Here is a 25,627-nt window from a genome sequence, read left to right as displayed (position 1 = left end):
ACTTGCTTTGAAATAAAACTGCCCCAGTTAACAAAGAGTGTTCTGCTACCCTCAAGGCAGTTTCCAATCAGATAAGGGACCATGACGGCCGCCTTTCTTGGGGCTTACAGAATCTTTGATCATTTCCACTCTAACAAGGTAGTCTCCGATTTTAAAGAGGTATACGGTGTCCTCCTTCCTTTCCATCGAATACACAGCCAGATCGTCTCTTTCCTCCTGTCATTCCACAAGCTCCTCCCTCTCCTTGCCTCGCCCCCCGGAGGAGGCAGAAGGAGGAAGTGACGCACAGGAAGTGTCCTGCTCCCCTTACAGTGGAGGAAGGAATCAAGCTCCCAAGATGGCGGCTTCTGAGGAGCGGATGGCTGAGGAAGGAGGCGGCGGCCACGGCGACGGCGGCTCCTGTTCGGCCGCCGGCTCCGCTCAGCGACAGCCCCCGCCACCCCCGTCGCAGGCTCCGCAGCCGGGGTCCCAGGCACCTGCCGCGCCCGCGCTGGCTCCGGACCACCTGCCTCAAAACAACACACTGGTGGCGCTGCCCATCGTAGCCATCGAGAACATACTCAGCTTTATGTCCTACGACGAAATTAGCCAGCTGCGCCTGGTGAGGCCCCCGCGGGACCCCGCCTCTGTGTCCTCCGGGCCGGCGAGGACGGCGCGTTCCTGGGGAGGGAGCCCCCGGGGTCGTCGGCCGGCGGGCGCGGGACCCGGAGCGCGCCCCTGCCGCCGGGAAGTGTCCCCGGTGCGGGTCGGCGGGTGCTGCTGCCCTGACATCCGGCGCCCGGGAGAGCCGGGCGGGCGGGCGGGCGGGGCTCCGCGCCTTGGGGGTCTGTCTCCTCGCCCCCCAGCCTGGGCCGCGCCCGCCGGCGAGAAGTAACGGAGGGGAGCTGGCGGCCTGCCTCGACTTACCGCTCTGCCTGTCCCCTCGCCCGGCTTTTCGCGAGTACACCCCCTAAGTAGGCAGACGATCCCAGCCAGGCTTGGGTTGTGTTGCAAGAATAGTGTATTGTTCCTCCAACCACCCCAGTGTCCTGGTTGAAAAGGATGAAGTGGGTTTGGTCTGTCCCCCCCCCACCCCCACCCCAACCCCAGTTGAATGTTTTCGTGGCTTTAACCCGAGCCTCGGTTGACCACTAAGTAGAGCCCTGGGAAATGACCAGTCCGGCTTTCCCTCCTTGACACTTCCTACCCAGAGTGGAGCAACTTGCCCCTTGACAAACTATCTTCCCCCTCCCCCCAGGTCTTGCAATCATTTTTTAAACTAGTGCTTCAAGCCCATCCCCACTCCCCCGCTGACAGAGTGGTTTATTTATACCCCCAAAGTAGCACATTCTATCAAAGATTTAAAAAAAAAAATTGCCTTTGGAATTTTGCTACATCCCAGAGGTTTGACCGAGGATTTGATGAATTCCTTGGTTCAGGAAGATATCTCACTTCCTTCCAGTGAATTTATCTTTAAGTGGTCAGGAAATTGAAGGGGTGGACATTTTGAAGTGATTGCGAGCTGTTCTGTGTAGTCACTAAATGTGTTCAGGATTGTTTATAAAAGGACAAAGACATCTTTCTGAATGTGCTGTGTGTAGCATTTTTTAAAAATAACCAATATGCCGTGTTTTAGACCTATATACCTCCAGCTCAGAATTGACCATAATTGAATTTCAAAGGAAATCATCTTCCAACAGCCTATAATCATTCATTCAAACGATGGGTTTTGTGTGTGTGTGTTTCCCCTGGTCAATACAGCAGTTTCAACCATGCCAGTCTCCAGAATGGAAAATTTCTTCAATTGGGAGTAGGAATTTCAGAATACAATGCCTTGATTTTCAAAACATCATCTTAGAATTTCATGTAGAATTATAAGTATTTCTTTATATTTTACAAAGAATGGTGTTTGACCAGAATTTATGCTTTATGTATGTACATGGTGTTTGGTAATTGGGCATAACATTTGATTGAATTGAGCCAGTCAGCCAGACAATGGCTTTACAAAGCTTAGAATGTTCACAGCTGTCTTATTTAAATGTTAGGAAAACTGGGTTTTATTTACATGTTAGTCAATTTCCTTATTTTCTTTTTCTTTATTTCATTCACTTTTGTTTGGTGTGTGTGTGTGTGTGTGTGTGTGTGTTACTGCTTTTTCACTGTTCTGGAGTTCAAACTCACTCTTGCACCTGCTAGACGAGTACTCTATCAGTTATAACTCGGTTGTTTTTCTGATTCCTGGTCTAGGGTTACAGATATGTCATTTAAAACATTTTTCATAAGGAGTCCCTTTGCTCCCAATCCCTCTTTCCAGCCAGCTTTATACCTACACATACAGTTTAGAAACAAGGAGGTCTTGTTTCTTGTTCCTTTCTTTACATAATGTTACTGGATCTTTATGTGACTTAAGATGGATCTTTGGTTTCAGAAAATACAATTCAAGTAACATAAAATACAGATGTTCTTTCTTGTCACTAGGTGTCAGCAATAATTTAATTATGATCTTTTTGTGAAATTGATAGAAAAGAAACATTGCCTGGCAGGTTCTTTGTATATATCTTTTCAATTTAAATGGTTATTTTTACCTAACTTGTTTGCCAAAAATTCAAAAGACTTAAGTGTATGTGTTGGCATCTGCTATATACATCACTTAAGTTCCTTCCATTGTGTTTTCTTGAATAAGAATTAAGGCTGGATAAGTTCCGAAGGGAGCGATACAGTTAGCTTCCATAAAGCAAAATTGTAATCCATGGCCTAATGTGTGCATTATTAAGATATACAGATTGCTTTTTTTTCTTCCTCTTCCTCTAAGACATCAATCTTCCCCTGTTCCTAGCACCTAACTTAAAGGGCAGGTACATAATCCAAATACTCAATATTCTGTATTTTCTATAAAAGATCTCTGGCCTGAAGTTGCTACAATAATTATTTCAATTATTTTTCCAGGTTAGTTGATGATAGTCTTTGCCTCCTATAACCATAAATAATTGAAATTTGATTTTCCAGTCTACTGATTTCTGAGGGTCTGTCTGAATGCCTTATTAAATTGTCTCTCTTCTTGCCACTAAATTTTGCTTCCTAAACATATGCAGCCTGAAAATTCTGGCTCCACAGAAATAGTTTGAATATTTAATTCATATTATGTGTTAAAGTGTTTCTGACTGAATACAACTTTTCAGATAGCAAGGTATGTACTTTGAGTTTAATGCTTTCCCAGTGAAACAGACAAATTAATGTTGATGTGGCTTTGATGTATCACCCAGACCCTTAGTAAGGACTTGAGAGACTGGAACAAGTAGCCAGGGGTAAGGATGGAGACTACCCTTTAGGGAGGTTAGCAGAGTTTGCTTTGAATGTGTTACTTTGGCTCATGAGGCCAGTGTTTTGTGTAGGAGAGGATTTTCAAGATAGTAGAGATACTGTCAATGATCCCCACCCCCAAGTAATTCCAGAGGTGCTCATGCAAATAGAGTGGATCTATTAGTATTTCAGAACATAAATATGACTTCATGTTAAACTGATAATTCTTGCTTATTTTCTAGAATAGAACTTTCCAGTCAGCAGCCAAGTATATAAAGCCATGCTCTTGCCCCAAGAGACTTGTCTAGATCACTCTAGAGAGTAGACTCTGCTGTTTATAGTTCCTTTCATGGTTTGTTTGTTTTAACATATGAGAAAGCTTTAGTTATAGATTGGGTTGGTGGTAGGAACAATGAAGAGGCCTTCTTCTTTTGTTTGAATTAGACCTCTTCTCTGCCTTGTTTCTCACTGTCTGCTAGAAGTTCTTGACCCTTTTGTCTCAGCATACTCTTTGATGGTCCTGAGAGCTCACCTTAGAAAGTTCCATAAAATATGAGAATACAAATACACACCCATTAGCTTTCAGAATAGTAGGCATCACGTTATTACTGTACTGCTCTAGAAACCTCAACTGGATACCTGCGAGTGAGTGAAAGAGTTACCTCTTTTCCATTCTGAGACTAGTTTGGCCGTGCAGACTCCTGAAAGGGTCTTGGAAACCCCACCTACCTCAAGAATCTCCACCCTATTTGCAGAATGCCCTGTGCTGTGGATTTTGTTTTCTTCCCAGTTCTCTACAGCAGGTACTGAAGGAAAAGTAGGGGACAATAATCTTGTAGGACAGTTCCTCCCTTCTACCTATCTTCTTGGGGTCTCACAAAGGAAGAATCCCAGTGTCCATATAGAGATGCAGTGGACATACCCTTCCCAACACAGTTACGAAGCACCCTATTGCTTACACATAAATAAAGAGTGTTGAAGTTAAGCAGGAAAAACTTCTTCGGGATCATTGTTGGAACGTTACCTGTAGAAAAAGCCTGGGAAGCACTGAAGTCCCTGGGAGGAGTGGCTGAGGGCTTGGCATGAGCTTGAATCTGGAAGTATAAAGTTTCAGTGTGCTGTTGGGGAGTCTCCACCTATACTTTGGACTTTGTTCCCCAGCAGAGTGAGGTGTGAGAAACTCTTGATATTCTCCAGGAATGGCTGCCTTTTGTGAGGGGAAATGTCTAAGAATATTGGTAGAATAGGGCCTGGGTAGGGGACTCAGTTAAAACTTGCTTAGCAGTCAGAAGAGTGGGAGTTCAGATCCCCAAATCCCACATGTATGCCAAGTGGGCATGACAGCCCATTTGTAAATCTAGCCTCTAAGGTAGAGATCCCTGAAACAAGCTGACTTGAGCCTCACTATATTGGAAAGCCCTGGGTTTAAGAGACCACTCTTCAAAAAAAAATAAAGGAACAGAGATTGTGTAAGTTCCACATTCACCTTACTTTAATCATGTCACATGTGTTTGTATCCCCTGCACTGTTATTTGGATCTTGAATGTCTCCCAAAGGTCCGTGTGTTAAAGACTTGGTCTCCAGCTTGGCACTGTTAGGAGCTGCCCAAGACTTTAATAGTGCCTACTCTTGGATCACTGGAGCTGTGTCCTGAAAGGAGGAACCAGAACCCTCATGGAGGGTACCCTTCTTCCAGCAAACTGTCTGTTGAGTCTGCTATGTTTCTTATGACCCTCTGAGATTAATTTCAGTTGTTTGCATGAGCATGGGCTTCTGGGCAGCATTCTAACTCAGGTTCTTAGCTTGTGCACTGGGCCAGCTCTCCAAGATCATCTTTTAAAAATGAAGAATTCAAGCAAACCTTTTATGTCTTTGTTTTTGTTTTGTTTTTAAGTAAGGTCTCACGTAATTCAGGCTAGCTTCAAATGTGATATGTCCTCTGAACCCTTCTACCCTCATGGAGCTTAAAGTTGGAAAACAGGCTCTTCTAAAAGTAATTCTACTGTAGTAGGTGCAGTAACAATAGAAAGGGAGATAGAAACACTGAGTGAAGTCCAGAAGAAAATCAAAAGAAGTTATAGTGAGGTGCCATCATCTCATATGAGGAAAAACAGGAGCCTATGTCAGGCTTGAGATGGTTGCTTTATTCAATAGCAAAATGTTAGAAGTAGGAGCTTGGGAGAAACCTCTATGAAATGTTCTCTTTTGCTTTTGAAATCTTTGGTTTTACCTGCACAGGCTGCAATCTTCACTTAGTGCTGTGTTTGGTGTGTAAGAATCATTCCATTTAGCTTATCGAGGTGTTGTTCCACTTTCTGTCAGTGCGAGAGGCAGGAGATGAAGAGAATGGTTTGTCTGTCTTGGGAGTCTTGGGTTCTAGTTCTTTATTGTGCATACCTACTGCTTTGGGGCCACTGGTGCTGGTGCAGCAGAGTGTTGGCTCTGTGGTAGGCAAGGAGAGAGTCTGGCTTTCCACAATCCCCTGACAGGGTGCAAAGTGCAGTGATCCAAGACCCACTAGTAGGCCCTACTTAAAGTCTTGGACAGCTCCTAGCATCGCCAAGCTGGAGACCAAGTCTCTACACATGGACTTCTGGAAGACATTCCAGATCCAAATGACAATACAAGGTACGCAGATACACCTGATTTCTTCTATGCAGTGATTCTTTTCCTGTTTTGTGTACATGTGTGTTCACCTGTGTAGGTGCATGTACCTATGGAGAAATAAGGTCAGCGTTGGTGACCCTCCCGGTCTCTGTTCCCCCTTATTCACCGTGTGTCATTTGGGCCTTCCAGAGTCTGTGATGCAGGGTAAGCTTTCAGTATGATGAACAAAATACTTCTTAAAACATTTCACTGTTGTGAGTAAACAATAGAAAGTCGCATCATTGTGGAGTAAAGGGGTTTTCTGTGTGACTTACACTAACTACTGAAAAAGTGGTCCTTATTATTTGCCTCAACTAGATTAGATCCCCCCCCCAGGTTTTTAATTCACTGCAGTATGAAACTAATATTTTGCAAGACTTTAAAATTTTTCCTTTATGTGCATGTGTGTGGGTGTTGTCATGTATATGTCTGTGTGGGTGGCATACATACACCAGTGAATTTACGTATGTGAGTATGAAGGCCAGAGGTTGACAGGTCTGGTATAGCTCAGGTTGGCTTCAAACTAGCAAACTCTGGGTCCTCCTAAATACTACAATCATAAACATGCACCACTATTCTGAGCTTAAGGAAAAAAAATGTTTTAAGATTTCTTTTTGTTTTTATTTATATGTGAGTGTCTGTGTTAGCCACATGTATGCAGTTGCTGTAGGGGCCAGAGGTGTTGGATTTCCTATAGCCAGAGTTACAAGTGGCTACATGTCAGTGCTGGGAACCAAACAGGTCTTCTAGAGGAACAGCAAGCACTTTTAACTGCTGAGTCATCATCTTTACTCCCCCCCCCCACACACACACACATACACACATGCAACAAGAACAAAATTCTGAGACTAAATTAGCAGAGTATAAACAAGATAGCCATTTTTAATGGTGCATCAAAGTTCCCTCATTTTAATCAATGCTCACTTCCTTTACTGAGGAGAACAGCCCAGGTCACAGAAAACTCATCAAAAAGTCTTCCCCCTGGCTTTATAGGAACCCTCAGAAAAGACTCTTCCTAATTGTTTTTCTCAGACTAATGTAAAATGAATTTGTATTTTCTTTCAAGTGATCATCTAGGGGACAAATCACCCAAGATAAAACATGTCTTGTAATTCTACCTGCTGATGATTGAGAGTTACGATGTATATGTGGTGTATATAATATACCATAGTACTAGGTTACGAGCACTGTCTGCTCTTCCAGAGTACCTAGTTCTGATTTCCAGCACTCATAAGGCTGGCATCCCACAACCGTCCAGGACCAGTTGCAAACATCCAATGCCCTCTTCTGGCCTCCAAGGGCACAAGATGTGCATGCAAGCAAATCACCTATATCTATAAATATACTGTATACTAGCACAAGTACTATTTGGCAGCCTGTTTTATAAGGTGGACATCATTTTTTAGGAAACATAAAATACTGTTATATAAGACTTGGTAAGTTGATCCTTTTTGGATTAGAGAAATGAAAGTGAGTTCCCTAAAAAAGAAAATAGGAAAGAAATCAAGCAGAATGGGTGTCCTCGTTCAGTATTGATTTTATAAATGATATTTCATCCATCATCAATTTTGGGCATGTTTACCTTGACTCCTTCAGTTATCTGCTCATTCTCTTGCTCTGAATGGGGGCAGAGCAGTTTAGGCGCATAGGCATAGGCAAGGATGTAGCTCACCGTTTACCAATCTATTTGAAGAGCACACATATAAGACAGACCTCTAAATACTTGCCTCATATAACCACAGTGGCATCTATTTCTGGGATTTAACATTCCAACTTCTCTTCAGCTTCCTCAGTTTTCCTCAGATGTCTGCTATAGCTCTTTTTTAGGGAACAACATCTTGGGTCTGATAAAGAATTAAGCTCTAGAACACTCCACATTTTCTTTCTTTTCTGCTGTTGATCTTTTGAAGAGTTCAGGGGCATATAACTAGTAAAATCTGTTGAAGCCATGTAATTTTGATCTCAGCACTTGAAAAACTGAGACAGGAGGATTGCTCCAAGTTCAAATTCAGCCTGGGCTATACCCAGGGCCCTGTCCCAAACAGTCAAAACAAGTGAAAAAATGAAGTTCTATAGTCTTGTATCAGTAGTTTGAACTCAGGCATTGAATCTTTAATGATGGCTTTTGAGTTATTTAGGGAAAAACATCAAGCACTTCATTTAAAAAACAAAACAAAATTCTAGAGCACCAGAGAATGTGTTATAAAAACTGAGCTGTATTATACAATGTCCTCCATTCCAAGTTAGTGTTTCATAACTCAGTATTTATGAAATTAAGAGTATCTTGAGCTGCTGTATATGTTATTGTGGTGATTTATATGAGTTACATCTGAAAGTCTTTACAGCATCTTAAAATTTAAGACTTCTAGGGTAGCATTTTTCAAGACAGCTCAGGCATCAGAGGAGGAAATTCTGCAAATTAAAAGGCATCATGTATTATGAGCTACTTAGCCAAATGTCTATTTTAGAATTAACTAAAACATGCCTTCAGAGATATTAAAGGAAAATTGCAAGTTCCACAAATTTATCATGCAGTTGTGTTGCATTGTCAAGAAAGGCCATGCTGACAACAAATCTAACGTTTCTAAACAAATATGTGAAGGGGGGCTGGAGAGATGGTTCAGTGGTTAGTTCTATTCCTAACACCCACATGACAGCTCACAACTGTCTGTAACTCCAGGATCCAACACCCTCACACTCACACACACATACAGGCAAAACACCAACTTTTTAAAAATAAATTTCAAAATAACAAAAAAAAAAAAAATCTTTTAAAAAAACCAATTATATGTAAAGAAAAAGAATGTATTACCACTTAATTTTTAAAAAAATGATTTTTAAAAAGGATATACATGACATTTAAATCCTAAAATAATTAATGAATTAGGAAAACTTAATTCTGTTTTCTAATATTAAAACAGCAGTGTGTCGTATATATGCAGGCAAAAACCTATACATATAAAATAACAGAAGATCTTGTTCCTTTCCCCTTCTCTGAGGGACCTTGTATGAATCTCTTAGGTTATTCCTTGTATCCTAGTCTTGACAGATTTTGATGATCCCTCCTGGAAGGCATCACCCTCCCTGTGGAAATGGAGGGGGGATGGGATGGGAAGGGATCAGGTGCATGGGAGGGAGGGACAGGGAACTGGGATCGATATATAAAATAAGAAAAATAATAAATATATATAAAAATAAAGGTACATGGAAGATTTTTTAAAAACTTAACAGATACATACATTTGTTGTTTGTATTGATGTTTATAACTGACACGTTTAAATTGACTATGATTTTTAAAAACCATAAGTGCTGCTAAAAGCTGTTTCCTACATCATTTGGGTCCCCCCTCCCCAGCCTTTATTCTTTTTAAGTTGATGCATAAATGTTGTGCATATTTGGAAAACTGTTAGTTAATTAATTTGTTGGGACAGTCTTACTGTGCAGTTTAAGCTGGCCTGTACTTGATATATAGCCCAGGCTGGCCATGAACTCTAGCTCTTATTTCCAAGTGCTAAGATTCCAGGCATGTGCCACCAATGCTTGGAGGAGGTTTGGGCACACATATCTTATGTGTTGTTATGTAATGTCCAAATTAGGATAAACATGAATCTCAAACCTTTATAGTGGAAACATTTAAAATCTTTTCCTGGCATTTATAAGTGTACTGTGTTTGATCACTGTCTGTAGGTACCTTGCAGGAGTGCAAGGTAACTACAACCTCTAAATGGAGCTTAGTGACTATTGGTTAGCCTTTTCCCACCCACTCAACCCTCCTTAGCCTCTCCTCTCTACCATTCTAGCCTGTTTCTATGAGCACCAATGGTTTCTGACATAGGCATCATCTTTGTTTATTATGCTTTGTGTTTTTAATTTGTGTATTAGGTAAACTGCCAATTGGCTAGAATTTGTGTTGATGTTAATAACATTTTTTTCCCTTGAGCCTTGGAAATTATTAACATACCCCTTAATTTAGAACTGCACTTGAGATGAGGCAGTTTAGGAATTGTTTCTAATGTGCAGTGTGATGCAGTTAGCTTCGGTGAGGTACTGAACCCATTCTACCACTGTGCTATCTCCTTTCCTTACCCTGATGGGTAATTTAGAATTGCAAGCTAGCATATGTGGGCAGCAGTGGTCATTAAGTTGCTTGTCATAAGGAAGGAAATTCAGTATAGTTCAGTGTTCCTAGCCTCTTTTTGAACCCTAAACAGAAGATATGTGTGTGGTTTTATATCTTTGTGTCTGCTGTCAGTGCTTATTGAACATGCATGAAAGGCGAAGGACTAATAAAACCCTGAGTGTCAGACACTGTTGACTAATGCTTCACGGTGTGTTTGATGTTGGCTTCTGTGGTGCTGTTCTAATTTGTCTTTGTGACGTGTTTTGTTTGGTTGGTTGGTTGGTTGGTTTGGGTTTTTGGGGTTTTTTTTTTTTTTTGTTTGTTTGTTTGTTTTCTTCTGTTTTTTATCTTTTCCTTTTTCCTCTGGGCTTTATCCATATTGACTTAATTCTGATATTACAGTGCATACAGAAATAACCAGCCAACTGTCCCAGTGTCAGACCTTTGAAAAGACTGGGGATTGCCTTTTAAGAGTGGTTTCTCATTGTCTGATTTACAGGCTTAAGACTTGGGAAATTTCCTCTCACCTTCCCTGTACATCTGATCTGTCTTCAGAAATACTTGCTTGGTACCTTGCTCATTCCTTTTGTAGAACCATTATACGCTGCAGTCTTGCTCTTTCTTGCTGAGAAGCATAATTCACATCTTCAGTCGTTCCCCTGGTTGACTTTTGGTTCTCATTAGTGACTCTTACCTACTCAAATTAGTAAAGCACTCGTACTATTTTTGTGCATGGTTAAACAAAGACAACAGAACCCTTAAAACCTGCTAGATCCATGGAACAAAATTTTAGTGGAACAAAACTTATAACAAGTAGTTTCAGCAGTTGTTACAGGAATAATCCATTGACCTTGGGGGGTTTGTAAATATGTGGTTGTTCAAAAAAATATTTAATCTCAGAACTTAGTAATGTTGCAGAGTCTACAGACACAAGAAATATCCTATAACTTAACAGTAGAGGGAGGGTCTTTAGTAGCTATCTTGCCTTCTGCCGTCCCCAGTTCTTACTCCAGGCACACCACTTTGAAACCTTTGACCACTCCACATTTTCCCATAACTTTCTGCCCTAAAAGATGAGAATTTAGCCTTCTCTGTTTCCATTTCACACATTTCACATTTTTTCACAAAAAAAAAAAAAAATGGTGCTCATGTTTGTGGTGATATGTTTATTCCATATTAGGATACTAAATTTCTAAAGTGCGTTCCGAGAGCCCATAGAGGTTCCCAAGATGGGCTCTGTAAGATTGCAGATAACTCATTCTTGTGTTTTTTTGTTTTGTTTTTAATGTTTATGAGTGTATTGTCCTCAATGTATCTGTACACCATGTGTGCATGTAGTACTTGGGGAGGCTAGAAGAGGACACCAGATTCCCTGGAACTCCGTTATACAGAGGCTTGTGGGCCTCCATGTGAGTGCTGGAAGAGGTGAAGCCCTGCATCCTGTTTCAGTACTAAGATACTATATTTCTCACAAGTTCTTTTAAAGTATCTCATGGGGGGAGGGTAGTTATATAGCCTAGGATCACTTCTATATGTTAGTAACAATTAAAATATCTACTTGTATCTTTTGTGGAAATAATTTTTAGAATTTTCTCCTATCAAAGGACTTTGAAAAATAGTGCTTCTCACTAAACATGGTTTCAAAAGGAAATTATTTTTCATTTAAAATGTGTTAAAGAAAAAGAAAGAAAGAAATCTACCCGTGTTAAAGGCCAAATGAGGTGGCACTTGCCTTTAATACCCGCACTTGAGAGGTAGAAAGATCTTTATGAGTTTGAGGCTAGTCTGGTCTATGTGATGAGTTCCAAGCCCACTGGAGCCACACAGTCAGTCTCTGTCTAAAACACACATACAAACACACACACACAGACAGACAGACAGACACACACACACCTGTCTAAAATGCATGTGCACAGGCATGCAAGTATAAGTGTGTTGAGAATCAGGTGTGATGTACATGCCTGTAATCCCAGCATTTGAGAGGTTGAGGCAGGAAGATCAGAAGGTCAAGGCCATTCTCTGATACATAATAAATTCAAGGACAGCCTGGTTATGTGTGACCTTGTCTGTCTTTCTCAAAGTGCCACTTTTAAATTTACTGTAAAGTAGAAATGATTATGCCTTATTCATAAGATACTTTTACATTCCACTTGAAATTAAATCCCAAATTACTCTTTGCCTTTGAATGAACAGACCTTTCAGTGGGTTTAAAAAGCAGTGATTTGGAAATACTTTTTTTCTTTTTTCCTTTGAGATGTTCTTGCTACATAGTGCTAGCTGGCCTGGAACTCAACTCTGTGCTCCTCAAACTTGAAATAGCCCTCCTGCCTCTTGTTTCTTTAGTTTAGTGCTGGGATTACTGGGGTGTGTCACTACCCTCAATTTGATTTTTGTTTTTTTTTTTTTTAATTTTGTTATACAGTTCAAAATAACTTTTCCTAATGTGTTTCATATGGCCTGCTGTGATTCAGTATTAAACCATGAAAGCCTTCATGAATCAATATGTAAAATAAGAAAAATAAATTTTAAAAAAGAAAGTCTTTGCGAAATTCAGCTCAGTGTACAGGAATTTTTGTCTCTCTGTACTCCCAGAAGAAATAAACTTAGAGATTTCATCTTAACAAACATATGACAAGTATTTATATATAGATGCTGTAATGGAATAGGATAGATAAAAAGAAGCTTGACATAGCCTCTGTTAATTGGCATGGCCTTGGTAGGCAGTACCTTCGAAAACTTGTACTTTCCAGCACCTCTACTCTACAGTGAGAAGTAACCTTTAGGTTGATGACCAAACCATTATAAAATTTTCAGGGAGGGGGGACAAACCCACTAAGTTTTATGTGCTGGCTTTAAAATATTAAAAGATAATAAAGATGCTAGGATTGCTTAATAGAAATTAAATCTGTAGAACATAGGCTTGGGTTTCATTTTAAGATGACATAACAATTTTATGCAGTTTTAGAGTAGTAGTAGAATTAGCTTGTGTGATTTAATCTCATCTTGCAATTGTCTCAGCTGTCTCTGAGCTAGCTACCATCCACACCTAGAGATCAGGCTCTCTGGCTTTCAGATGGCACACTGTGTGTTAACCCAAAAGTGGTTGCCTTTCCAATGTCCCTTGAGATGCTTTGGAGGACATAACAGCATCTCCTCTGAAAGCTTTGGACATCATGACACAAATCACTCAAAGAAGTAAAAGTTCTCATTCTAACTGGTATTTCTGAGATTAGACTACCTTTTGGGGGCAGATAAAAGGGAATGTTTCAGACTATTAAAAGCTCCTAGGTACATCATTTTACTCTACTGCAGGCAAGATATTCTTCACACCTAAGTAAATGATACTGCTTTGACCAAACATTAATTTCTTAGTGAGACACTATAATAATTCCATGGTACTGGTGACACTGACCTTAAGTCAGCCTTTGGGAACAGTAACACACAGAGACCTTCCCACCTCAGTCATCCCATCCAAGTTCATCATTAATGAATTTAGTCATTGGTTTTATTTTTTTTAATTCTGTCTCCCCTCTGCTTACAGGTTTGTAAAAGAATGGACTTGGTCTGTCAGAGAATGTTGAATCAGGGATTTCTGAAAGTGGAGAGGTACCACAATCTATGTCAGAAGCAAGTTAAAGCACAATTGCCAAGGTATGTTCTAATCTGGCCAGGCATTAGTAATACACGCCTTTGATCCCAGGACTTGGGAGGCAGAAGCAGGTGGGTCTCATGAGTTCGAGGCCAGCCTGGTCTACAGAGCAAGTTCCGGGACTGCCAGAGTGGTTACACAGAGAAACCCTGTCTCAACTCCTCTCCCCCCCCCTGCAAAACAAACAAAAAAACACTACGTCTGGTTCCCAACACAACAAAAACACACACTTGTACACAGATGTTCTTAGCACTTTTATTCATAATCAAAATGGAGAAACAACCCAGATATTTAAAGGGATGATATCTGTGTATAAGGGGATGCCATTCAGCAATAAAAAGGTCGGTGTTAGATCATTAGTAACTGTGTGAACTGTAGAAATTGAACTGTAGAAATGTGAAAAGCCAGATGCAAAGGCTACCTCACAATCCCATTTATTCTCGTGTTCAGAAAAAGGAAATCATAGGACACGAGGTAGATGACTTGGCAGATGGCTGCAACTGATGAGAAGTAATGGTCAAACCACCCTAATATACAGGATCTACTCTGATTAAACTACATACTAAAAGTGGTGTGGCATAGGTATAATGAGTGCACAACTGCCTTCTAAATAGAGAAGTACTGAGTTTTACATATGAATTACTTCTGAGTAAAACTGTTACAAAAGATTGAAGGAGAGAGAGAAAGGTGTTGGAGTAAGACTCCTCACAGTACTGGGCAGGTGTTCTACCACTGTGCTACTGCCAGCTGTTACTATGTCTTCAAACAAAATGATTTTTAAAACAGGTATTTTGTTAGCAGTAGTTCTTGTTAAAAAAAAAAAAAATACATGAGCATTACAGTTATTACCCAGTTGCAAATGTCTGTCTAAATTAACATGTTACGGTTTGTCTGTTTGATTAAGATACTTTGATTGGTTAACATTTTATTCTACACTAGTGCTTTAACAGTCACCACTATTATTGTTATTTCAGGAGGGAGTCAGAAAGGAGAAACCATTCTTTAGCTCGTCATGCAGACATCCTTGCTGCCGTGGAAACGAGGCTGTCACTGCTAAATATGACTTTCATGAAGTATGTGGATTCCAACCTCTGTTGCTTCATCCCAGGAAAGGTAACCAGTGCCGCATACCCAGAAAGCTGGGCTGCCCTGTATAAACTAAGGCTTCAGATGTTACAGCAGTTTTTATGCTGTCAAATATTACTCCTCTGAATGTATTTTTATTAGTGGCTATATTTAGATTTTCTGTACAATTATAAATAGGCATCATTCCTGTGATCTTGACATTTAAAAGTCTAAATTGTAAAATGCACAGCAGAAATGAGAGACTTGGTGAGGGCTTGTAATTAAGAAAATATTTTGACCTTTATGGTCAGAATACCAGAAATATTGCATTGAACAAAAAAGGTCTTGTGCTGCCCTCAAGATTGTTACAGTTTGGGGGAGGTAGGGTGGAGGGTTGCTGGGTTTGATTTGTTTTAAGAAATGTTTGGTTTTTCAGAACTAACTAGAGTAGTATTTGTTTTGTGGGAATATACCAGGGTTAAGGAATGATCTTTACCACACTAAATATGGCAATTGTACTGTTACTAAGTAAATCCCCTCCCCAACCACACTGCATGACCTGAAACTTCTGGGAACATCCTACTTGTTGAATTGATTGTAGATTCAAGTGAGATATAGAAGCAATGGAAATGGATTGAAAGATCATTTTGCTTCTTGATAGACACTGGCAAAAGTGTCTATCAAGTGGTGGAAATTTCTTATTTCCATAAACAATTTATAGTGGCAATATTGTATGTAGATACTATTCCCATTCTCAGTTTGGAATGACATCTGATTTGATGGCATATACTTTTATTTCAAATCTTCCTTGTTGTACCTTACTTCCTCATATGACCTGCAAATGCTTTTATAAGATACTGTAAGAGCGTGACTAACTAAAAACTGGGTTCACATTTCTATAGCAGATTTTACAGATGTGTAGCCCTTAGCTCTCTGTGCTGCTGAGTCCTTTCAGCCTATATGACTTGTCCTCTCCAATAGACAATTTCACTGTGAATCTCGTTTTTAATAATAGAAGCAGCTCAGACTTAGCGTCCAGTGTCCTACCATCAAAGAAAAGTGCAGCCAGTTGTTCTAACAGAGGGGTTTGTGGCTGAGTTGGGGGCCTGCAAAGATGAATGGCCTTTACAGAAGTTGCCACTAGGGTTCACATGACTGAAACATCGATTTGTACTGTCTGAGCAACTGCAGTGAACTCCAGTCCAGTTCTATTCTTTTTGGAAACTACTTGTTGACTTTTCAATTTAAATTCTAGTACCAAATCAGTGGGCAGCAATGAACGCATCTTCAGGTTTCCAGATCTAGCAATTGTAGACCATTTTTCTCTTTCTTGAATCATTTGAAAATATGTTACAGTTAGTAAGCCTTGGTTCTTAGGTATGTTCTATTTTTCCTAAGTACTAGGGTAGTCTTCCTTGCATAACCAATGTACAGATAGAAAACTAGGAAATTTAGCATTAGTAAAATACTCCTACCTGTCCTTGACAGTTTATATTGAGATTTCATTACATGTCACAATAGTGCTTTCCTAGTGGTTCTCTCTATCTCTCTCTCCCCTTCCCTCCCCCTCCTTCAGTTCTTCTTCCCCTTTCTATCTCTCTTCTTCCCCCCCCCCCTTTCCTGGAACTTGTTATGTAGAACAGGTCAGCCTTGAACCCACCTCCCTCTGCCTCCTGAGCACTGAGATTAAAGGCATGACCACCTTGTTTGTTTGTTTGTTTGTTTGTTTGTTAGTTTATTGGGGCAGGGTCTTTCTTTGTAGTCCTGGCTGGCTTTGAACTCGCAGAGACCTGCTTGTCTCTGCCTCTGAAATGCTGTCATTAAAGGTGTGGACCACCATGCCAGGCAATGTTCAGTTCTTGATTATCATAGTCAGTTATGGTGAAAGATGACAGTTCAAATTTATATTTCTAAAATATCTTGGATTTTTTAATTAGATTTCTTACAAAATGTTCTTAAACATAAGATTACTTGGGATTTTCTTTATTTTGCTATGACTAGTCCAAATTAAAGTTATAATGGTCTTAAAGAAATAAAGATATATATAGGGGTTAGTGCCTGCAGAGCCCAGAGGAGGTTGCTGGGTTCCTCAGAGTTAAATTGCAGGCGCTTGTGCACATCTCTCCTTCAGCAACCTTCTTGGATGACTGGGAAGTTCTGATTGGCTTTTTATATGCTGTAGTCTTAATATCAGCGAATAACAAAGACTCACTAGACTAAAAGGTAGCAGAGTGAAACAGAAAAACGCAGAGGTGGATAACAGGAAAATGGAGGCGGGAGGCGGTAGAAGAGTTCAGATGGAAGCTGATGAGTAGGTTTTAAAAGGTAAACTCATGTCCACAAGAGCTAAAGGTGCAAGTGGTCAGTGTCGTTACTTTACAGTTTGAATGTGCTTCGTTGAGTGGTTTTTGTTTAAAAATGTGATAGTGACTCACAAACTTTTTAAACACAGAAATATTCTTGAAAACTTAGTTTATTGCTTTAGGCCTAGTTAGGGTATGTGGTATATTTCTTGAAAGGCATACAGACAGCCATTAGGTAACCCTTAAGGTTCACTGCCTTTCTGCTCCCTCTCAGGACGTATTTGTCTTGTTGTAGTTTCTGTTTTGTTGTGGCTGCTTGTTTGTTTTGAGATAGGATCTCCAGGTTGACTTCTAGTCATGGTTGCCTTGCTCCAACCTGTGAGTGCTGGAGTCACAAGTGTGCCTCACCAGATTAAACAGTTATGAGAGATGATCAGATGAATTCTGACAGGGTTTCTCTGTGTTGCCCTGGCTCTCCTAGAACTCACAAACTCACTCTGTAGACCAGGCTGGCCTCAAATTTGAAGAGACCCATCTGCCTGCCTCTGCCTCCTGAGTGCTGGAATTAGTTAGGCCATCATCCTCAGCTAATGTTTGCTTTTAAAAATATACCCTAGAATAAATGCCTTGGATACAATATCAGGCATGTTGATTGCTTATCTTGTCACCTATCCATTTATGCATACACTTGCCTCGGCTCATTTTTCCTTGTTTTGTTGCACTTGTGCTTTTTTGAAATAGGATATCACTATGTAGCCTAGGCTGGCCCTATACTTGTGGTCTTCCTGCTGTAACCTCCTGAGCACTGGGGTTGCAGGTTTAGCCACCAGTCCTGACTGTTGCTTTTCTTCATCTCTGTCTTCTCCACTTTCCCCTACTTGCTCAGAGTTTACCTATTGCTATTTCTGTGCCCTCATCACACTACCCATTTCTCAAGTGAGTCTCACTTCTTTGCCTTCTGTGTCTCACACAGTACTTATTTATACATGGAACTCACTGTAGTCTGTCTGATGTATGCTTGCTATTTATGAGTCATTCACAAAATCACTGTTGGGAAGGATTGTCTTTTCACAGCTGAATAAATAAACATTGCCAAACATGCTGCAAATATTAGCCTACCAATAAATATGTGTATATACATAATATCTAGAGATTTAGTTATAAAACTAAGGACAACTAATTAAACAGAAGCACATATAAGAATTGTGTGTTTTGAGAAATTATTCTCAGGTTAACTCATTGTGTTCAGAGCAATCACCCTCTGAAACTCATGTTCTTAATTTGAAGTTAACCCTGTCACTTGTCCCCACACAATTTCATTTGGACATGTCAATGTTAATATAAGTATTTGGCTGTTGTTATTCCTTATTTAGTTAATACCTAGAAGTAGCTGGCATATGCCAGGCACTGTGGGGCTTTGGGTATCCAATAGTAAAACTGTTTATGACCTCTTCTGAGGATGCCTCAGACTCACAGTGACCCACCTACCTCTGCCTCCTGAGTGCTGAGATTAAAGGTGTGCACCCCATGCCTGGCCATGAATAAGAATCTTATTATCCCTGTTTATTGGTTTTTACTCTGATGCTTTGAAACATCAGAGAACATCAGAGTGCTTAGAAAGCACTCTGAAAATACTGGAGTGGATTATTTACTTGTGTGTGTATTGGTGTGAAGGTGTCAGATCCCTTGGAACTGGAGTTACAGTTGTGAGCTGCCATGGGGGTGCCAGGAATTGAACCCCAGTCCTCTGGAAGAACAGCCAGTGCTTTTAACCCTTGAGCAGTCTCTCCAGCCCCCTTGAATATTTACTTTAAACTACGTTGCATAATTATGTCCAAGAAAAGATGCTCCATTTTACTAAAGACTGGCTTTCTAGCATAGTAGTTGAACACATTATTGAAAAACGTTCACTTCTAACATGAGCTCTGTATGGGATAGTAACTGAAGAAAATGGCAGCACTAGCCGTTAGCTCCCTGGTCCTCATGTTCTCTCTGTGGGCTCAGACCCTGGGTGCTGTCTGTTCCCTGCTGAAACCTGTCTTCTGCAGTTTGCCTGCCTCTTGTCTCCTGACCTTAGGTGCTGCTGTCTCTGACACACATCACCTGATGCCCATTGAATTCAACACAGTATGTCTTACTCCCATTCAGTCTGCCTCATGCTCTGTCTCAGCTCATTCTGTTCCTTATCAGACCTTGCCCACAAAGCTGGCCACTTGGTGAAGCCATCTTATGATCATACAAAGGACCATTCCTAACTGTTTAGTTTTGCTGACACTTACTGGACAAGTCATTATAGACTGACCAGGGATCATCACCTTCAACGTGAATCTAGTAAACATTAAGGGCTACAGTTTGTCCCGGTACTGTTGGGCTACGTTCTGTGTTTCTTGTATGTTTATTCTCTGAGTCAAGAAGAGAAGGCAGATTACAAGACTGACCCAGAGTTGGAATGAATGCAGCAAAAGGAAAATGATTCAAGGAGGTTTGAGACTTATGGCATAATGGTTTGGCTTATAGCCCCTGGTTCTTGTGAGATACCATCCCACTGCAATAGACATTATTTGCATTGTGGTCTTCAAAGATGAGAGTCACCGTTTACAGGTGTGCATTGAAGCCATGGCTGTGTGAACAATACCCTGGCAAGGGAGTAAAGCTGAGAGCACATTTGGCTAAGGACATTCAGCTACATTTCAAGTAGGAGAGGAAGGAGTTAGAAACCAGTGCAGCAAGTCCTTATTTCTTCTCCATTGATATTTTGCCTTCAGATTCCCCATTGCAGTTGTCATTAAAATAGAAAAGAACATTTTGCTGTCTTTTGGTGATAGTGAGAAAGTGTGGTCTGAAAGCTTATTCCACACTTAGAAAAACAAAGCTTTAAGGGACCGAGCATGTGGTGGCAGTGCACAAAAGAAAGAGGAATCAGATGGAGTTCTTGGGGCTTGGGAATAGAATCAGGTTTGAGTGTAGACTTGGCTGACCCCCTCACCCTGCCACTCTTCCATACAGAGTTTAATGTCTGCACTTAATTCTCTAGTTTCTTTAGCAAATTTGTGGTTCTTTGTATATTATGTGTTTGTGTGCCTCCTGGTTGTTCCAGTTCCCTTCAGGGCAGGAGCTGTATCTTATTGTTCTGACTCTGTAGCTTTGGCACAGTACCCTGGTCCAGGAAAAATGCTTACTAGGGCTAGGCATCCAGAAGCCTGTGCTGTGGATTCTCCTGCCAAGCTCATGTGTTAAATGCTCTGTAAGTTTTCACAGCAACTGTAAGATGGGTTATCCCTTCTTTACTATTCAGCTGATCTCTTTTAAAACTTTATAAAGTGCTTACAAGAATTCATTATTGTAGGTTATTGATGAGATTTACCGTGTACTGAGATACGTCAACTCCACCAGAGCCCCTCAACGAGCCCATGAAGTACTACAGGAATTACGGGATATCTCCTCCATGGCGATGGAGTACTTTGATGAGAAGATTGTCCCAATCCTGAAGAGGAAATTGCCAGGGTCAGATGTGTCTGGAAGGCTCATGGGCTCTCCTCCAGGTATCCTCTTTGGTTTTTTTTTTCTTTTGCTGACATACATAGCTGAAGCTGGTGTCAAACTCTATACAGCCTATGTTAGCCTCAAACTTAGGGTGATCATCATGCTTTGGCCTCTGGAGTGCTGGGAACATGGCCATGTACCACCGGCATGGCAGCTCCCCTTGTGTTGTGCCTTCATTTTCTAGTAACCCGTGAAAACTTAATGACCCCAGTATCTGCTTTCATTTACCCCACACTTAGTTGGTTTGGTGCTGAGGATGGAGCCCAGAGCTTTATACGTATTCTGCTGCAAGCCTACTTCCTCAGTTCCCTCCTTCTGGTTTGGGTTTTTTTGTTTGTTTGGTTGGTTGGTTGGTTGGTTGGTTGGTTGGTTGGTTGGTTGGTTGGTTTGGTGTGGTTTGGTTTTTAAGTTATGCCTTCTAGATCCATTTTATGGCTAAATCTTTACATGTGGCCATAACCACTAACTCAAAATTAGTTTTGTATTGTAACAAACCCCAAATCCTAAAGTAAACTGAAGTGTTCCCAGTAGAAAACATGAATGATTAACCCTTTAAATGTTTTCTCCCCAGTTCCGGGACCATCTGCAGCCCTGACAACAATGCAGCTCTTCTCCAAGCAAAACCCTTCAAGACAAGAGGTTACCAAACTCCAGCAGCAGGTTAAAACCAATGGTGCTGGTGTGACTGTCCTCAGGCGTGAAATTTCTGAGCTCCGCACCAAAGTGCAAGAACAGCAGAAACAGCTTCAAGACCAAGACCAGAAACTGCTAGAGCAGACCCAGATCATAGGTGAACAGAATGCACGGTTGGCGGAGCTGGAACGCAAGCTCCGAGAAGTCATGGAAAGTGCCGTAGGAACATCTTCAGGATCTGGGCAGAATGAGGAGTCTCCTCGGAAGCGAAGGAAGGCAACAGAAGCCATAGACTCTCTTAGGAAATCCAAACGACTTCGGAATAGAAAGTAAATTGAAGTGCAGCTGTAGCTCCAGAGGAAGACATCCATGGCTGGGAGTTTAAGCAGTTTTTCCTGTCAGGAGACTGGAGCAACATGGCGTCCCTTAGGCTTCCAGGCGATCAGAACACAACTTACACTTGGCTCTTGTGGTTGGCAACCTTCTCGCGCTTCTCTGGTGGAGCCGATGTGCAGAACCTCCTTACTTTGCAATAGATCTGTACTAACCAGACCCATGCTATCATGTTTGGGAGCTAACGTTTTTCCTGTGCAGACAATGTGTTAAGTTTGTTTGTTTCAGCATATATGCACATTACATATGGATTTTAAGCCCATTCTTGACAGACTAAAAATTAAGTTTAATACATAAAATGTCCTGTTCACTTGAAAGAAAAAACAAATCTACTTTTTAAATGGACACTATCATGTTTTTTAAAAAAAAAAAAAAAAAGTTGACTTTTTGTTTGTTATAAGTGACCTTTGTCTGGAATGTCTGAGAAGTAGTTAATACTTTGGCATTGAAGCGATGGGTAATGGAAAGGACTGCATAGTGTTGACTGTAGCAGGGGCTCTATAGTACTGGCTATCTATTTTTATAAACTACTGGCAAGGGATGTTTCCAATGCTAGATACATGCTTTCAGTTTTCTTTGGGGCCATGTGCTACATTTGCATGGATGGATGCATGCATTGCCTAGTCAGCACACTTCACAGCTCTTGCACTGGTGTTGATCTTGAACCTCTACACCACTTTCAGAGCTGCGCCTTTATTGGTTTAAGCGCTTAACATCTTCCTCTGCAGCAGCTTGCCTGTAGGGGAAGAATTGTCAGTCCATTTGTCCTCCAGTTTTGCAGACACAAGAGACTGTAAAGTCCATTGATGTGTCTCTTCTCTGTAGGGTTCAGGAACACTAGCTAAGACAGAACCCCAAATCCAAACCTCTTTCCATAGAAGTCAGACCTCGATTCTGACTTGTCACTGTGCTCATGGCTCAGTCATGACCGAATAGGGACCCAGCTGAAGGAAAACGTTCACTGAAGAAAATTGTGCCATGAGAAAGCAGTTTCATCATTTCATTTCTGGGGCATGAGCCAGGTGAAGCTTTTGAATGCCACTTTGAAGCTCCCATGATCCCATGAACAGAAGCTTTAGTTTTGTTTGCACTCCTGTTTTGAGCTTGTAACTGGAAATGTGTGTCCTGCACTATCCAACCTGAGTGGTCACTTTAACAACTCCAAATTGTGTGATGTGCTTCTTTTCCCTGTCGTATATTTTTGACCATTCAGCAACCACTCTCCTATTTTTATTATAATGTACTAAATTATGTAGTTTTGTTTTTTTTTTTTTTTAAACATCCGTTGCTTTGGGCTTCAGTTATTTATGGTAAATTTAGGTGTGAGATAGTAAAAACTATCCCTTTCCAGGTGAAAGTTGACACCTGTATAAAACTAAGGTTTTGGTAAATCCCACAGTGGTAGAAAAGCACGAGGTTGTCATCCGTCCAACATGATACGTCATGCATCCTTCAGGTCACTTTTACCAAGTGACACTCTCCTACCCATTCTTAGTATCGTCCCGTCATGATCCTGCCCCTGGTTTTGTTCAAGTTGTCCATTTACAATGTAGTGTGTTTTCAGTGAGAAACCATAACATGGCATCCAAGTGTTTCGTGGTTTGTTGGGAAGGTAATTTTAAAATAAAGAGTTTCCTAAAAAGATTTGTCAGTCAAGGTCATCCATAAAGGTCCTTGTCTAGAACTCATTTTCTCAGCAGGTCTCACTTTTGCAATCCTAGGACGTAGCCATATCACCGTAGCCTTGGAGGAGGCCTCTTGGGCACTCTGAGCTGACTTTATCAGTATACTGTTCTGGTAGAGGAAGACTTTTTTAAGCTTCGAAGTACAGGTTTTCAAAGTATAATCCTTATGCATCAAAGAAATGAGCCTCAAATTATTTCTTCAATAATTTAATAATTTCTCAGAATTTTTTTAAACTCCATCTAACTAGCCTAAATGTAATCACTAGTCTTCCATTAGTTACTGTGCGTGCATGCATGGCTTTCATAATGAACACTCACAATAAGAAGGGACAGGTCTGCTGCACACACCTATGATCTCCAGCCCGTCAGATTGAATCACAATTGTTCCCAAATATGAGTATCTGTAACTAAGAACAAAGTACTACAGCTGGCTTGTCTCAAGCTTTTCTCGGAGTAGCTAACACATGTTAGGAAGTTATCTTCGCCATTTAATGCAGTTCTTTGGGATAGCACAGTAGCATTTAGAGTTTTCCAAATCATGCATTATTTTAATAGCTAAAACTGACTTGCCATGGGAAAACTTAAGCAGCCTCCTGAGAGGAACCTCTTGCATTTCCTGGCAGAAGCTTACATGCTGTGGTTGGTTTACAGCACCTTTCGTAAAGTGTCCCACCAAGAATTGATTCTTCTGTTGGAATGGGTCATCCCCATGTATAAGTTTACCCGTGGTACACACTACACACAGGCATACAAACATGAAAAGACATGGTTGGGAGGTGAAGAGGACTGGCCCCTGTCCTGCAGAGCCCTGCTCACCTCCCACATAGACTGCTCAACTGTTTTCCAACCAATGTGTGTTACAGAAGCTCCTCACGCTTCCCTTGTGATTTGGAGAGTCTAAGGGTAATGGGGCAATTAGCAGTAACCCTGCTGTGGTAAAGACTATTGGGGTGCCCCAGGTCGAAAGCCTATAATTTGGAATCAACTTATTTTGTAAAACATGGATTTTTGTTTTGTTTTTTGGAGTACTGAACTTCACAGGGGCTTGCCTTAATTTAGTAGTTTCAAGATGTATGCGCTAATACTCTTATGTGTTGAAATGTTAAAATATTCTATGTAGCCCCAAGAGTGGGTAAAACAAGAGTTTAATGCCTAAATAAATAAGCTAAAAGGTGTCACTACAGCTGGATTTTTTAGACAAAGTGGACACGTAAAATATAGGCTATGCGTCATAAACAAAAATAATGGCACCTTGGGATTGCACTATTTCATGCACTGTTTATATAATCATTTCATAGCCTGCACTTTAACCTCCAAAGAAATGCCATGTGGTGCCCATTCCTTGTTAGTGAGCTCATTCCTAAGACAGCACTCAGTTTCATTGCTGAGTTGGTTTCCTTAGCTGCCTTCTTTATTTGAGTTCTCTGCATCCTTAGCCATAATACTTCCTAGGATCTGAGAACTCCTGTCTCATCAGTTTCCAACCGCGTAGCATTTTAATTTAATGTAACCCTCATCCTTGGTGATCAGTACAGGCATAGATCCTTTTTTAGTGTTGAGTACCTGCTTTTTACCTAAACCAAACCCTCAGAAATACATGTGAGATTTGAACGTTCGAATGGAAGACCTGAAAGGGAACAAACAAAATGACATGGCTGCTTGGAAATGACTAACAGGAAATTTACTGTTCAATGCTCTGTCTTGAGATCCTTTAGGGGACAAGAGATTCAGTTAACACTGCTTAAATGTAGAGCCTACCATCTGCAGGAAGTTATTTTCAACAAACACTAAATCTACAAAACCAACAGTAACCACCGATGGTGGGGTGTGGCCACAGACTGCTGTCGCTTTGAGTAAGCAGTATGTCACACAGATAAGAACTGGGGCAGGCTTGAGTGATATTGACCTTTCCCAGTTTCCTACAAATCGTGGTTATATCTCTGAAGCCCAAGCATTAAATCCACCTTTTTCCCATTGTGTCTGAAGATAGCCACATGCTTTAGCATAGGAATCCATTCAGGCTGTTGCCAAAGTCTAGTGGTTCATACTGCCAAAAGGTTAGGCACGTTGAAGATTCCTTTATGTGGTATCGTATGTCTGTTTACTTATGCTCGTGAGCAACAATAAACCACTAGTTTACCTTCTGGAATTTTCGTTGTTATGACCTAATCAGTTATTGAAAGGTGAAAAAAGCACCTCCTAGTCACACAACGGGGCACGGAAATAAAATGTGTTATCATTAGGTCTACTTGTTTCTTTATTTCATGCACCAGAGTTTGGAGCTTCTACAAATAGATACCATCTCAGTAGC

The 25,627-nt window shown here is 40.8% G+C and overlaps 1 protein-coding gene across 1 annotated transcript; it reads left to right on the top strand.

Moving 5' to 3' along the window:
- Positions 1-298: 298 nt before the first annotated feature.
- Fbxo28 (F-box protein 28) lies at positions 299-24,491 on the top strand. The gene is made up of 5 exons (XM_051186481.1): positions 299-601; positions 13,587-13,696; positions 14,669-14,807; positions 20,409-20,604; positions 21,177-24,491. Exons 1-5 carry the CDS (start codon positions 338-340, stop codon positions 21,569-21,571), a joined length of 1,104 nt encoding a protein of 367 aa, XP_051042438.1. The 5' UTR covers positions 299-337; the 3' UTR covers positions 21,572-24,491.
- Positions 24,492-25,627: the final 1,136 nt, after the last annotated feature.

Source organism: Phodopus roborovskii, unplaced genomic scaffold, assembly GCF_943737965.1.
Source record: "Phodopus roborovskii unplaced genomic scaffold, PHOROB, whole genome shotgun sequence".
In the NCBI taxonomy this organism is placed as follows: domain Eukaryota; kingdom Metazoa; phylum Chordata; class Mammalia; order Rodentia; family Cricetidae; genus Phodopus; species Phodopus roborovskii.
Note: the sequence above shows the minus strand (reverse complement) of the source record. Positions and strands in the feature narration are given on the sequence as shown.